General features: G+C 37.0%; 1 protein-coding gene across 7 annotated transcripts in view; it reads right to left on the bottom strand.

Annotated features, from left to right (window-relative positions):
* Positions 1 to 16,749, bottom strand: part of RGS12 (regulator of G protein signaling 12) — an 83,291-nt gene that overhangs the window by 45,425 nt on the left and 21,117 nt on the right. For 5 of the 7 annotated variants that reach the window (XM_030270639.4, XM_030270633.4, XM_030270635.4 and 2 more), the window contains exon 3: positions 16,575 to 16,694. In XM_030270639.4, the coding sequence (XP_030126499.4) occupies positions 16,575 to 16,694 (120 nt within the window). Of the gene's footprint in view, positions 1 to 3,228; positions 3,996 to 7,849; positions 7,959 to 16,574; positions 16,695 to 16,749 lie in introns of those variants that run through there. The other 2 variants (XM_030270638.4, XM_030270637.4) reach the window with 2 other exon arrangements.

Raw genomic sequence — 16,749 nt, 5'->3', positions numbered from 1 at the left:
AAAATACAGTTTATGTTGGGGGCTTTTTTTCATTCTTCAGCACTCATGTTTCCTACCACTGGAGGCTCTTCGGGACAAAATTTGATGTACTACACATAAAAAGTTGGATTATTTGATGAAATTTAACACTACACACATATTAAGAACCACCTATTGAAAAACATATGTATCAGAAAGCTATAAAATTGAAAAGCTCCTGTAGGTAGCCTTTTCTGAAAGAGGAGGAAGGACAGGGCATGACTCAGTGCCAGTTAGGGCTAATGTGAAGATTTTTTTTTTAAGTATTTAAGCTTTTAATTCCAAATGACAGAACATATATGTTGTGAGTGTACCTATGACCTATCATTCAGAGATAAAATCAAATTATATGAAACCATCAAACCTTTCACAACCAGATAAGAACTGAAATTGGTTCTTCCAATTACCCCAGTTACCAATTTGGTTTAGGAAAAAGCCCACGGTATATGCCAGGAATCTGATGGTAACAAACTACCAAAAATTTTAAAATAAATCTAATTTAGAGAAGATAAAATGCCTTCCAGTATATCCCTTCCTGGGAACTCTGCTTGCTCATCTAGCTGGGCTAGCAGCTGAGTTACACAGACACTCACACACCCCGCAAAGCTGGGGGATGCATCTCTGCTCTGGGGACTTCAGGGCAGGCTCTGCATCTCTGTGATTTCAGTGGCAGGGCCAGCAAGATGAAGAGTGGCTTCCCAGTTACCACACAGCAAAAGATGCTCTCTAAACTGGCAAATGCTTCAGCATATATTTGATAGCATGAAGTTCTGAATAAGAGAAAACATGTTACATTTCCCTTTGCATCATCTCTCTCTGCTAGGTGGAAAAACCAGAAGGACCTGTGAGCTTTTGATGTTGTGTTCAGGATCTGCTAGCAACAAATCTAAAATAGTTTAAGATTACAATAATTATCAGGGAGAAAACTATTTTGTGAGTACCTAATTTTTTTTCCAGAACAGAAGTAGACAACACAGAACCTTGCACCAACAACAAGGTACAAAGGGAGAGAGGGCATAGAGGAGAATAATTCATAAGGCAGAAAGTTCATAAGGTTGGAGCAGGCTGTATCTTTTAACTTTCATGGCCTATAACCTGCTAGATGTGTGCACCTCTGCATGAAGCTTGTCTGATGACATCTTTCAAGTGACAAAAACTCTTATCCACTTAGTTCCATCTCACATGTTCCATTTTACATGGATCAGGTCCCAGAGAAGTGACTAGGTACTGTCCAATTCTGCCATAACAACATCCTGTAGAAAACCAAAAAATACCCCACCTATAGCCCAGACATTATATTGAGCAAATCAATCCATGTATACAACCCAGGTAACACAATACAAAAATGTCCTTTTTCTCCACCTCAAGATTTGTCACTCAAGTCGAAGCCATGCTCAAGTACTGGAGTAGAACAAAGGGAAAGAGGGGGATACTGAGGGGTGACACATACTGGGAAATGCCAGGCCTTAGCAATAAAATGGAGCAACATTAAATCATCTGTGCCATTAGAGCGGGGGTGAGTGCCTTCCTGAGTCAAGAAACACCTCTGTTTCCCACTCCTCCTGAGAGACAGAGGGTAAAATCTGTAAGGAGAGTGAAGATGTATTTCTCTCTCCTATTCTAACAATGACAGAATCACAGACTAAACAGAAACATCTATTCTTTTCCTGGGCATCCAGAAAGATTCAGAATAAAAGGGATTAAAAATGACCTCTCTGTCGCCTTTCCAAAGCACACCTTGCAATACAGGCATCAATTTCTTGCTGCATCCAAAGAATTCTCTGAGTGCTGCCAGAATCTGTTACTTACCCAGTACAACATCACTTTACACACTATGTTATAAAGCCCCTGTAAATAAACCTTTCAGGTTAGAATAGCACACCTAGCTCCACCAACCTTCTAAACTAATTTTCTCATACGATTTCAGTATAGAGGATAATGCTAGGAAATCTGCTGGGTTCTGAAGATTACAGGCTGAATACAAAGAGCTAACTTTCAAACGTTCTGTCCCTTATCTCAGAGAAAGCCTATCACTCAGTTGACCATCTGCTTGCATCTAGCTTTGTTCAAACTACTTCTTAAATCACCTGAAGCTACTTCTCCTTTTGCCAAGGTATGAATTAAGAGCAGATACCAAGGTATTCAGTCACATTACTCTAGGATTTACATGATACATATGTATTTTCAAATATATTACAGCATCAATATAGTTCATACCATGAACTCCAGTGGACTCTGGGAGGGGAGGGAAATAATGCCTCAAAATATGGTATATACAATTATAACATTTTAAATAAAAAAGAAATCCACATTACTCATCAATTATTGCTAGTTTTTCCTTCTAACAAATAATCTCAAATGTACTTCTCACCTAAAAAGTAGCATAATATTACAGCTTTTTATCCCATTTCAGAATATTATTGCAATTAATTTGATGATTTAGAATTCTTTGAGAAGAGTGCCCCTTCAGAAGCCACTTAAAGGAGGACTGTTACACAATTTCACTTTTCAATTCTCCACCACCAAATTGAATTTATAACAGTTAATACAAAAGCATTCTATATGTAAGAGTTCTGAAGTAAAACATACTGTACAACTACTGTATAATAACTTTACTAAATACATTCCATATAATTTTGTCAAATATTTGAACCTATAAAAACAACATATGAAGAATAAACGATGTGACATGTGGAATTCCTTTAAGAAATAAATGTTCAACTTTTTACCCCAAACAAAACCAATCTCATCACATATAAACAGTACCTTAAGTACCAAATCTATCCCTAAAATTATTTTTATAAAGATATATACAGAATATATCCAGTCTTACCTAAAGATACAATATTGACATAATGCTACAGAAAGCATATACAAAATATATTGCACATAATTAAATAATAGGAACACATTATAAACATACTGGATTTTTATCTTTATACATATTGGGCATAGTTCATAAATGCATATCAAAATCTCAGTGTTAGTTTGTACAACAATATTACTTTTCTCTGAGAATAAAACCAATGTTTGCATTTACAAAGGAATTTAAACTCAAATACTTTAAAGTAAAAAAGCTTAAAGGCTAAGCAAAAAGCATTCTGAAGCTGATCCCATTCTTCTGTAATTTCTTGCCAATAACAATAACCTATTCTAATTTCTCACTACAACAATGCCTTGCTTTAGCTAAATATAATTCATATCACTTACCCGCTCCTCGTAAGAAACAGCAGTTATTTTTCCTAGCAGTACTCTTCCTAAATTCATCTTCACTTAATATGGAAAAAGCATTTCCTTAACACGTCGGCTTCTCAAAGATTAAACTAAAAAATTCAACGCTGTTCCATGCCTGTACATGCCAGTAAAGTTTAAAGGCATTTCGTATGAAGTTCTATTTTACTCCCTTTATGTTACCAATAGCAACAGGCCAATGCAGGAAGCTGTGGTTCGTCAGGGATTCAGATTAGATCTCAATTATCTCTCACCAGAAAAGCTTGATCATTTTATATAAATCGTGCTGATTGTATTTGAGAACGTCTCCTCTAACAAATCAGGAAAATAAAATGACGCTGAACCCTATGGTAGTCCTGTATTCAATAAAACAGATTTCCAAGGCAGTTTCCAAAAAGACACTAGTTAATCACCCTAACATTAGTTAGAGAAACATTTACATAGTAAATCACTATTTTCAGAGGTTTACATAATGCAAGCCAGAACAAAACAGGACCTCAAATAGTCAATTCTGCTCAACTTTTCAGTGGTTAACACTGTAAACTGCACATAAAACCCTGCAATACAAGGAGACTTAGCACATTTCATTAAACCTAGGAATAGCCCCTAGTCACTAAAGACAAAATTCTCCTTGCAGAAACCAACTGCTGTTGTGCCCTTCCTTCCTCACGACCTGAACCTGTGCTCAGCTGATGTCAAGACAGTTCTGTGCACAGAGCCTCAGGAACAGAGAGCAAAATAGGCTCCTTGTAATGAAAGAGGGAAGTGCAATTCACTTGCCTGTGACAGAGGTGTCTTCAAGAGACTCTATATGGAAAGTACAGCATTTCAGGAAGTTTGCTGCTGTCCACAACAGTGACAGTACCTAAATCATTCACCGCTGTTATTTTTAAAGCAGTCAGAACACAATTTTCTGCTAAAAATAAACATCAGAACTGCAATCCGGGAGTGATTATTGGGCATTTTTATGCTAGTGGGATGTCCTTAAGCCCTAGGTGGACGTGCTAGTAGTCATTTAGGAAAGAGGAACTTTCTCCAATGTTCAGTACAGCATGTGGAACCCCCCACAGCCATACAGTTCCTAAGTAGAGCCCCTAATACACAAACAGCCCTGTGAAGTCAAATGTTACTTGGAACTTATAAAGAGAGAAAATAAGAAAAGAGAAGAGCCTTTACTCAGTATTTCATGGTGAGACTGACTTGCTACAGCCAGTATGTAAAAGCCTGCACATCTTCCCATTTTGCACTTAGGATGAAGAGACTTTTTTAACAGAAGAACTTAATCTTCTCAATTTAATTTAGAGTGATCAGGGAAGAAATTTAATCCTCTTGCATATGAAGCCTATTCTAACTAGAATTTTAGAGGCATAAGCCAATCGCTGTGATGGAAAGTTAATTTTTGATTGACACCACTGCAGTTTGGAATGTTTCTACAAGCATTTAACACCATGACAAAATGCAATGGAAACAAATGGGTGGGTAGACAGGAAGAAATGTGTTTTTAAAACTAGAAATTACACTCTTCATTATTCTAGGATTTCAGAAGCAAATGCCCTATGGTACTTGCACAGAACAGTTTTACTGTGTGTGGATAAGTATTCAAAATGTACGACTTTATAAAGAAAAAAAATACCAGATCTGTTTAAATACTGCATTTTGTTTGACACTAAACCAAGTGGGATGCAGAATGTATTTTCATTGTCAATACTTTAATCAAATAGCAACAATATTATAAATAATCAGGTGCATAATAATCACAAATGGACCAGAAGTGCTTGAAGAACTTTTCTGTGAACACCCCTTAGGGGTAACACAAAACAGGACTTTTATCAACAGCACTTACACCTCACATCCAGCCTAAATCCTCTAGGAATCACCTAGAAGGACCAAAAGAATGTCTACAATATTAACAGGTGAAAATGCTCCCCACAAGAAGGAACAAGAGAAAACTGACCCCACATGCAACAGTGGGATGTAGTTGCATGACCAGCAGCTCACTGGAGCAACTGCAGTCAACGCTGTGGGAACACTGTGGGTGGGCAATGTTTTACACATTCTAAGCACTGTAAACATAACAACCCCTTCCTTTAAACAGACATGGAGAATTGTTGATTTTGTTTCACTGAACTAAGCATTACATGTCCCCATTTTTTCCATACAGTGACTCTACTAACACTGAAAAATAAGCTCTAGCAATTAGACAGAAGCAGTTAATGATCATGGCTATGAAGTGTCATGTGGCACTGAAAGCCCTTTAAAAATTTCATATCCCTCTACATTTTCACAGCTTATTTCAGCAGCTACAGATATAAAATCTTGTGATTTTGTGTAGCATATTTGTAAATTGGAAAGGCAACTCAGAGGTCAAAGGTCAAAAGCAGAAGGAGTGCTAATTTGCAAAGCTATTAATGGAAAGCGTTAAAATATGGTACAACAGCTTTAAAAGCCTTATTCAGCTACACCAAAGATGACATTTGTAAACCCACATCCATCTGCTTAGGAGCTAAACTGTGGGAAGGGGTAGCGACCCTAGATAAGGTTGATCTGTTTTTCTCTCGTACCCTCCCTCCACTTCCTGCTCATATTTGCTTTTGTACATTTGTTTTCAGACCAGAAAAAGCTGAAGAGAAAGACCGAATGACAGGGAGCCTGGATAAGTTTTAACTTGTCAGAAGATTAATGGGATTTATTATTTTATCCCTGACTCCTAAACTAAGAAAGCAGGCACAAAAACCTCTAAGCAACCAGAAAGAGGCAATCCCCTGGACCTGCTCCTCGTCACACAGAATCCTAAACTAAACAAGACACTGGCAGAATGCACCACCAAAAATCTTAAATCTCATCAAGTATTGATTTTTAAATGTCATATTGAAGTAACAACTACTTGCATGACAGCCACATTTTAAGAAGATGATTTAGCTCACTGATCCCAGTTACTGAAATAAAAAGCAGGAGCATCAAAAAGCTTCCACATAAATTATGAAAACTCTGCCATAAAATAAAATGTTTTTTCCCCTAATTCTCCAAATTTTCTGTAATCTGTCTAAATATATTTTTGTCAATGATTTGTCAGCTACTCAACAACAAACAGACCCCATATGTGCTACTGATGAGAAGCGGAAAGATTTTCTCATTTACAACACTGTGGATTCCCTCTACGAATTTTGAAATAAGAGTCCTTCGTATTCCAATGCAATATTAACAGAAACATTTTGAAGCTGAACTAGCTGGAACTTGCTGGTGTATAAATAAGTGAAGTACAAGCTGTCTTGTCAGACACTGAGACTTCCCCTGCAGTAAATCCCGCGAAGCAAAGGGAGTGATGCAAACCACTGTTCCGAGTGCCCTCTGCTGTCTGCCACACTGCTCAGACTCCTGTGCACGTTTTCAAGAGTAAGATCAAGGTTTGCCATCCAGAAATCCACTTTAAAAAATCAAATCTGGTTCTACAAGCCATAATTGTAAAGTTTGAAAAATAATTCTCTACCACTGCAAAATGAAAATTTAAAAAATATACTTTTGCAATAATGTTTGTGAACAATTCCTGGTTCACATTTCCCCTTCTGTTGATCAACATTTTAAGACAACTGAATTCTCTCTAATAATAAAAACATGCAGAAACAGCATAACTTGCATATCCAAGTGGAAGGCAACTTGCAGTCCAATAGTAAACTAAAGTAAAACAGCATATTAAAGAGGATATGATTAAGTGACAGATCACTGAAACACATTTAGTCACTTCTGAATTTCCTACTACTGATGTAGCCCCTAAAAATTAATAGATTTTGAGGAAATCAATGTAAAAGTGAGAATGAGGATTACTATATTTTAAGTAAATAATGCATATAATATCTTACCCTGCTTTGCAATTATTTATTTCCCTCCTGATTTTAAAATATTAAAATGTTGCTGCCATACTTTTAGCATTTAAGACAATTTTATACTGAGATGTATAGACAGAAAGACTAAGATTATAATGTCAAAATTTGATAACACAGCTAGTATGCTTACTTGCAAATTAAGTGTTTTCTGAGCAACAACAAATCAAAACTGATCTTAGTCTCTACACCTCAGAAATTTTGTATTCTATAAATACCTTTCATCTATTTTCAGTTATTTTAATAACTCACACCATCTGGATTCTGTTTTATTTGATAAAATTCCAGATGGAAGAAGAAAAATCCCTTTAGCTGCACAACTTTTAAAAAAGCACTCTAACAATTACAAGGTAACATATCTGTAAAGACATTTTTGCTTTACGTAAACATGCGCAAGTACAATAAAAATTAAGTAAAAGGTTTGTTTAAAATCTTAGAGAAATATCATTGCATGTACTACACTCACTTTAAAAACAACACAATGCTGCAAAAGAATTTTAAACATGGCTATAAAAATGGTGTATTCTTAATTGTATAACAGCTTATATAGAAAGTCAACTTAAATACTTATACTTACGAACTTTGTCTCTTTAAAACCTCATTGAATCCTGAGAAGCATAATTTATCATATTTCACTGCAAGATTTCTTAGCTCAGAAGACTAGTCATTAAACCATATTCCTGTTTCTTGTTGGCATTAGACAAACAAAACTTTATACTTACAGACACTTGACTATCAGTAAAAGTTTTCTCCATGTATAAATGGTTTAATATCTCATTGTTAAGAAACAGCCCCTTCAACTTTATTATTACGCTCTTTCTGAACACATATTTACTTCTTCCAGAGTCCAGTAAAAAAATGAGGCTTCTCTGTCTGTTGCCCTATCAACACCTCTCCCATTCTCCTCCCTCCCCAGCACATTCCCCGCCCTCAGTACTGGTTCTGCATCTTCTCATCAAAAGGAACAGGCAGCTTTCAAAATGGTGTTTAGGCAGGTCCTGCGTAACAATAAAGCTTCTGTAAAGACAACAGCCCTGCTGAGGAATCTGCTAATGTAAAATACATTCACTGAGGGCCTACAGGACTCTGTCGTAAAGGTTTGTCCAAACTTGTTTAAGCATTGAGTCAACGTCGCTTTCTCATCCCAAGTATTCCCTTTTGCATACATTCCCCTTTGATGAGCATATTACCTGAATGAACCGAGTCACCAATCTCTACTAAAAATAATTAAAATATAATCTAAAAATACTTTAAAAAACAATACTGTTAAAACACGTAAGACTCACAGCAAACTTCTTGCAGTTTCTGGCGTGTAGGTGCGTGTCTCGGTGTGATTACAATCACATGTATGCAGATTGTGCAACCTATCTCATCCTACCACAACTCTCCGTGTTCTTGTGAGTAAGCAGAGCATTGGCATTTATGAGGATTATGTTCCAAGCGAAACATTACTCTCATAATTTTCAATACCACACCTACTCTCCAAACAGACCCAGACAGCAAATATCTGTGCATTTTCAGAAAAAAAATGCATGCACTTTCTGCCCAAAAATAATCCTTAAATATCATCCTTCAGTAGTTCCTTTGTCCAGAGGGAAGTTGTGGATGGGCTTTTTACTCTATATTTTAAGCTTTAGAAGCACTAGTGAAATGTTTTAAGATTTAATAGTGAATAAGAAATGCTAGTAAGTAGATAAAAAGCTTCTAGTAAAAGTTCTAGCTGACTCCTTTTTGTTTCTTAAGTTTCACTCGACATATAAATGCATGAGGACAGTGAAAATTAGGTGGTACAAACTCCTACCCAAAATCCCAGTGGTTTAAATATGAGAAGAGAATCAGAAACAATTTGCAGATGCTATCAATATGTGCTGTATGTATTCTGTGATTATGCTCTAGAAATACCGATCCAGTTCACTCAATACAGCCTTATTCATTTCTTAACATCAACCAGGTCTCATCATAGAGCAAAGATCCCTCCTTAGTTATTATTTTGTCATGTCAAAAGACACACCAGGTAACAGGAAGAGCAGCGAGGGAGGGCAGGGACAGCAAGGCACCAAACCAGTCAGGCTGTTCCTCATTCCCACTCATTCCAGGGGCTGCCTGGACAATCTCAGCAGCAATAGCAGCAGCAGTTTTGGGCAGGGCAGTGGCCAGAGCCATCCCCCACAGTGCTGCAGCACAAAGAGGGAATGCTCCCAGCGCCCAGGGCAGGCACCCAGCAGCAGCAGCAGCTACTGCAGCCCTCCACATCAACCTCCCTGCAAGGGAAAGGCAGCCCAGCTTCCCGTGCCAAGAGGCCATCTACAGTCCCTCAGCCAGGGAAAGGCACTGTCCACCCTCCTGTCTCTGCACATGATCACTTCAGAACATGGGTTTAGCCAGCCCAGGATTATGTTGCCAGTAGTAGCTGCACAAGGAAGCCTACACAAGGCTTCCTACAAGGAGCAGCACAGGGCAACGTATCAGACATTTCCCTGATGACATTCTCCCAGACTCCAGGTATTTTTAACTCAAGAGATTTCCTGAACCTGGTGTGGCTTGTCTCCTTAATAATCCCCAGTGGCTCTCTTTTCCAAATACTTGTCCACTTTCCCTCCAGGACATGCAAATTTCTTGCATCCACAGCACTCAGTGGTGAGGCATGCCACAGACCAACTCACCTCCCACATGAACAGTCGTGCTCTCCTGTTTGTTTTGCTCCTGGCTCCAGCTATCTTTAATTAATGGTGTCGACTTCTTGTCCCAAAGGAGAAAGTGAGCAATCAATCCCAACTACTTTTCCTGTTCCACCTATGATTTTCCACTCTTTCTTACACTTTTATAAATATTTTCTTCTTCTGATATATCAGAACATTTTCAAGTAAAGAAGCCAGGTATGAAAAAACAAACCACAGCTGTATGCAATGGAATCATCTATTCCTTCTGTAATAATCAGTAATACAGGATTTTACTTCATTGCTACAGTCCTAAGCTGCAGTTTATATGCAACTCTCCCTTATAAGACCCCTCAAGATCTCACTTCTGAGAAGAAACAGGTTGCTGAGAACCATATATATAATTTGTTATATGAAGCTAGAGCTATTTTGCCTCATTTGTATTACTTTACATTTATCTGCATACATTTTCATCTGCCATTTTGTTGCCCAGTCATTCAGACTTATAAAAGCAGCCTGGTCTCATCTTCAGAGACTGCTCTCATCCTTATTACCTGGAGTAACTTCGCCTCACTGCTCATCTTCGTGGGAGGAGCCTTAAAAGATGCCCTTGAATCAACAAATGTAATGTAAGAAACTGCAGCAAGGATCAGCCTTAAGCAACAAATAGTTCTGCATTTCAGAATCAGTGCAGTAAATAGTAGCATTATTCTGCCTTAATGTCACATGCCTCAGACCCAGAAGAGGGTTCTCAGTTCAAAGAGAGTAAGCCAGTTTTAGAGGAATGCTAGGTGAGGGAGAAATACACCTCTGAGAGGTTGCCAACCTAACAAGAGCTCCATTTGTGTGAGCATTGACAGTTCTGTCACTACTCAAGGAAAGCAGAACCAAAATAACAGAGCCAAAGCCAAAGCCCAGTATCTTACATTACTGAACTAAGGAATGCAACCCCTCTCTACCTTCAGGTGGTTACTTGAACTTGCTCATCCTGTCTGATCCTTGTAGTTCCAAACACTGCAGAGATATTTACAGCCTGTGAATTCACCTGTGTCCCTTTAATCACACATCTTAAGAATGGCAGTACTGGCTAGTACAAGAAAATTAATTTACACAGAATACAAGTTTATCTCTAGTACCTGAAAGCACATATTGTGTCTCTGGCTCTGTGGCAGAAATGGGCTTGTGTTGGAGAGCCAAGCCTGGAGGCAATAAGGGTTCAAACAGCACTTGAGTGGCAGGGTCAGACAATCTGATTGCCTCCTCAAGAAGAAATTTCTCTGTATGTGCCAACTGCCTTTGCACATATGGGGACCTAATTCCCTAAGGAATCCATGCTAGGTAACACTGTTGGTTTCTTCTCAAGCACCACAGCATGGGGTGAGCACGGCTGTGATGAGCACTGCCCATATGCACCTCACAAAACAAGCAGAGATGAGATCCAGCTCTCAGCACATTCTCTGACTACTCTGCTTCTTACATGCAAATTTACACAGCATATTTCTCCAGAATCTGAAGTAAAGAAAATAACCCAAAAGCAGGAGAAAACAGTAAACAGTAACTTTACTGAAGGATGATCATTTCACCAATTAAAGTAACAGAAAATAAATCCCATTATTCTCAGTGTCTTGGGGGAAAAAAGCACAGTTTTACATTCTGGATTGTATGTAGAAGTACCTCAAATTCACAATAAAGAGGTTGCACACAACTGTGTTAATCTGTTGATCAACCCACCTTTGTCAGATTCTTTACAGGACAGTGTCAGGAGCACAAAAACTTTCCATGAAAATATCTATAAATGTAAACTTAAGAGCAGTTAGTGAAAATCTTTTTTAAGTTATGGTATAGTATAAAATACCAGCAAAACCCTGATAGTAATGCAGGCATAGATCCATGAAGCTTCCAACACAGCAGCACCAGGGGCTGCTCAATGTTAGCACTCAAACTTCAGAATATCCATATATGAGACTGGATGAAACCTTTAGGAACTCATTAGCAGCATGCTAGAAATGCAGTATTTCTTTTACATAGAAAAATGGAGATTTTTCTCATGTGTGCACTATTATTTCACAACTGGCCTTTCCTCCCCCTTTCGTGAAAGCTGACAGCAAAATTACCAATTGGTTGGTGGTATCTTAGATACACATTTGGACAAAATATTGCCAAAGATGCAGTTCTTATAGGGGGTACACAGTAGAACATATTTTTAACTAATTGGTGAAATCTGAGACAAAACTATACATTCTTTTCAAATTTTGAATTCACTGTTACAAGCTGAGAATGAAGAGGCCTCTTGATTTAAAACATGTACTCACACTCGCCATGGTGGTGGCATTGTGGCCATGGTGATGATCTAAGAACATCAATAAAGCAACCTCTGCAGGGAGAGTTCATACTTTTTATTAGATCATATGAGAGGGTGGGACAAGTTTGGGGCATGTTTAGATCTTCTTTTCTGATTTTCCTAGTATACTAGTTGGTCTAATATAAGATATTGTAATATTATATTATAAGCTATGTATAAGCTTTGTCTGATTATTTAAATCAGTCAAACAAAAACAGGTGCCCACTTAAAAACTCCTTAATAAGTCAAATGAGCATTTAGGGGGAGTTTTGCCACCCACAGATGCCAAAGCTAATATCCAGCAGAGACATGTCATCCATTAGTATAAAAACCTCATACCAAAGAGATGTGCTGTATGCTTTCAAATAGTAGATGAAATGCAAAAAGAAGTTGATTCAGTAGAATTAACAAAACAGAAAAAAAAATCAAGCATTATTATCCATAATAACACCTAATAATACTACATTATTAATGGTTATAATTAAGATGAAACCTTCTAACAAAAGCCCTCATACTGATTTTTTAAAAGAATACATGATACATTCCAACTTTGAAAACATTACTAAACTCTAGAAATTTGATACAAATGTTGTTTATAATATACAATATAGCTTTAAGCCTTCCAAAACAGGATGAGAGAAAGAAAAGCTGCAACAGCCATCTTTTCTTGTCCTGATACTTAGTTCAAAGAATTAAATAATCTTTAATTTTAAAAATATCTCTGTATTATTATTTAACAATACTTACAGAATTTGACACTTGTTTCCCTAAGAGATTATGTCTCTCATTATATCACTCTGCCCTATTTTTAGCCAAAGAGAAATACAAAAAGTACAAGTACCAAAATTATTTTCAGGAAAAAACAGCTTTGAATATTCTTCTTGGTGAAGAGGAACCTAAATTTTTTTAGTTCAAGAAAATATTGTAAGGTTCCCCCATTTTTACAGACTTCAAGAAAAATTAAAATATGAGTCAAATGGGCTACAGTTGAAAGTGTTACCAAAACTGGTGATGAACAGAAGAATTACAATGACTGTGCTTAAGGTAAATTTTTACATAGGTAGTGTTCTACTGTCTGCAATCTCACAGAGACACCTTTAACTTGTTTATAACATCTTTTCCAGAACTGAATTGTGCAAGAGGATGACAGTATTGGCATTTACCTACAGGGAAGAAAAGTGGGAAGAAAGGAAGGATCATGCCCTCTCATTAAGCCAAATATTAAATAATCATAAGGTCCTTTTAGTTTAAATTACACCTTGAAAATATGAATCAGCAAATATGCTAAAAAGTAAAATCGGTGCAAATCACAGAATATTAACATGGTTTTTAATGGACACTATTTCATAACAACAGATTATGTACATAGGAAAATTTACTGCTAGATAAAAGATAAATCTGTTCTTAACAAAACCAGGTTTCTTGTAATTTAATAAAGAAAATTTGCTAAATACATTTCTTGTGAAAATTACATAACTAGTGCACATACTAGACATGCTCATTTTCTGAATTCAGTTCCAATTTAAAGATTAATTAATCATAATCAGACCTGCTGTGAACAAGCACAATTTCTACAGTTCAGAAATAAAATTGTGCATTTTCTGTTTTGTGCGACATTCTTCCTACCACAATCACAGCACAACTGCACCATTAATTTTGCACTCTCATCCCATCTTTATCCCTGCATTTTTAAAAAATTCTTGTATTCAGTTTCTATCAGTAAAAACAGCAGCTAGAGGTTAATCCTACAAACTTGTCTGTTTTCTTTTATGTATAATACAGCTTCTGCAGGAAGGGAGGAAGGACAACTATACCATTAATTTTAATCTTACAGGAATTCTGTCTGTGCACATATAGCCAGAAGTAATCTAACAAGTTAAGAGAAAAAGTGACATTTTCTCATGAAATCATGTTTTTATCTATGAAAATATCTATGAATATGCTGTATTCTTGGACAGATATTTTAAAAAATAAATAAATAACAAATTTCAAAGAAATCACGCCACCTTATGGCAGCAGTCAGCAACACTGACAGCTGGTGTTTCACTCACTGCTCACACTTCAATAAAAAATCCAAATACAGCCTTTTAGACCTGTAAGCAATGAACAGTGTTCATCAAATGCCCATAGAAGAAACTCCGGGGAACCTACTTACACTGCTCAGTTTAGAAGATTAATTTGAATGCCAGCAGGAATCAAACCCACAAGCTCAGAGAAGCATATTAACTTCCAAATTTCACGTTTGGATTATTACCTTATCCATTCTGCTAAGATAACTGAAACGAACACAAAAGCAAGCAAGCAGCCTATACAATACACTCATGGTCATTATTCCAAAGGTGGAGTCTCTAAGAATTTCCTGCTATTGTTATTTCCTCTTCCACCAACCCTAAATAGACGGCCTGAAATAAACTAAACATGTACTAACAACATTATGTTCTACCACACACAGTATAAGAGTACTTGGGACAAGTACTGTTGAAGAGCAGTGTTGAAGTTTCAACCAAAATTAAAACACCTCAACATTATTTTATTTTGACATATAAAGATTTTTAAATTCTCCTCTGGATTGCTGTTTCTCCTGGTTGCTGGGATATCTAGGGTATCACTCTATTACAGCATGCAGAGCAAAAACGAAGATTTCAAAGTGAAAAGAAGCAGTTGGACAGAGAACAGTCCACACCCACACAGCTACATGTAGTAATCCAAATACAGATCAGAATTCAGACCATTCCTTTGTCCAGTTCATACTGTGACCCAGAATGAAAGTTTCCCCTTCCAAGGTAACTCAGTAATGATGAGAACATTGGGACACAGATTGACTCAATTCCTCCTGTTGGTGCTACTCTGTTTACAGACATTGATGAATACCAACTAGGACATAATGAGGGGGAAAAGGGACTTTTTAGGCCAGTAACTATCATATCTTTCTGAAATTAATGGTAAGTCCCAAGTGACTGTTTTAATGAATATTTACACAAGGTGAAACAACTCCAACAACAGAAATTAAATGTTATATTTGATGTTTAAAACACTCAAAATATGAGATGTGCAAAAAACCTTCATGAAATTTTAATCTGTAAGACTGTGGAAAGAACCATGTTTTTCCTGTTGCATGTGAATTACTAGCACTAGATTCTTTGGTATTCTGAGAGAATTCACTTTTACTGCAACCAAAAATTCTGTCAAAACTGGATATATATAACTGCAAACTTTTTCAATTTAGAAGAACCACCATTTTCTGATTAAGAAAGATGTAGCTAGATGGTTCCCAAACCCCTTTATCCAGAAGTTCTTGTTGTGTTTAAGTTATGCAGTTACTGTATTAAAGGTATGAGTGCAAAGAAATTAAGTATTTTATAAAACTAGAAAAAAGCAAGACACTTAAAAGCTTCAGAGAACACAGACTGCTATGAAAAACAGAAAAATAGAAAAATATCTGAGAAATAAGTAATTGCAGTTCCTACCTGCATTCCCTAAGCATGCCAGAAGCTCCTCCATATATTCTGTTCCCTAAACATCCACTGCACTGAGCTCCCTTCTCCTTTAGTTCAAGTCAGTGAAATGCTGTTCTTCCTACATTTTCCTACAGCAGAAAACTCAGAGTCTCCTTCTTCCCTCCTCCCATCTCAAATGCTTTTTAAACACCTCCTTCCCATTTGGAGAGCTCAGTGTGGCACATTCCCTCCCATGCTGAAGAGTGGTGCAGGATGCATTGCATGGGTCTCGTGCCAAGAGCCAAAAGAGATTTTTGTTCCTCTCCAGCCTCCAGACTTGCCCCAAATAAGCATGCTAAAGGGCTAAGGGAAGCACCCCTCCATTCACCTTCACATCACTGCAGCTCAGGTTTTCCTGAGGAGGCACACTAGGAGTGAAGATATAATGGAGCCATAATCCTACAGTAGAGCAGCAGGATGGCTTTTCACTCCTTGTTTTCTCCAAAGTCAATATGGTTTTGAGAGCCAGACATCAGCTGATGCTAAACCAGATGTAAAATAGCATAATATCACACTTAAAAGGACCCAAAATCACTAAGCTGATTAGGAATTCCCTTTTGTCAACTGCTGTCAAAATTCATCAGCTGAACAAAACCAGAATATGATGAGCATTTGGTTTTTCTATATATCATGATACATTAATTTCTGAGATATTATGAACATTTTGATCAGCAAAAGTGTATTTTTTGGATTTACACAGGACCAACTGTGATAGGAAAAATAAAGTTAGAATTCCCCACAGAAAGAATGCCCACTGCTGGCACCAATGTAACTTAGTAAAGAAATACTGAAAAAGACAGGTTGATATCTGAAATCTGTATCCCCCTCACAAAAATCTCATATGATAGTAAGTACCTTTATTATACTAATACATTACTAACTTCCTTTCAGCAATTATTAGCATGTAAGTTCTCTAAGACTCACTTCTGAATTTTAAGTGAAAGTTAATTACCTCGAGGTCATCCAGAGAGCGAGTAATGCTGAATCGCTTCGATCTTCCAAAGGATCTTCGAGCAGAAGAACGTGGAGGAGGAGCCTGACTTAATCCCATTGAATGTCCAAATTTTGCACCCTAAAAAAATGCAGAAAATATACATTAATTTATTTCTTTAATTTCAGTACATTGC

This window comes from Taeniopygia guttata, chromosome 4, assembly GCF_048771995.1.
Source record: "Taeniopygia guttata chromosome 4, bTaeGut7.mat, whole genome shotgun sequence".
NCBI lineage: Eukaryota > Metazoa > Chordata > Aves > Passeriformes > Estrildidae > Taeniopygia > Taeniopygia guttata.
This window is presented reverse-complemented; position numbering and strand designations above follow the sequence as displayed.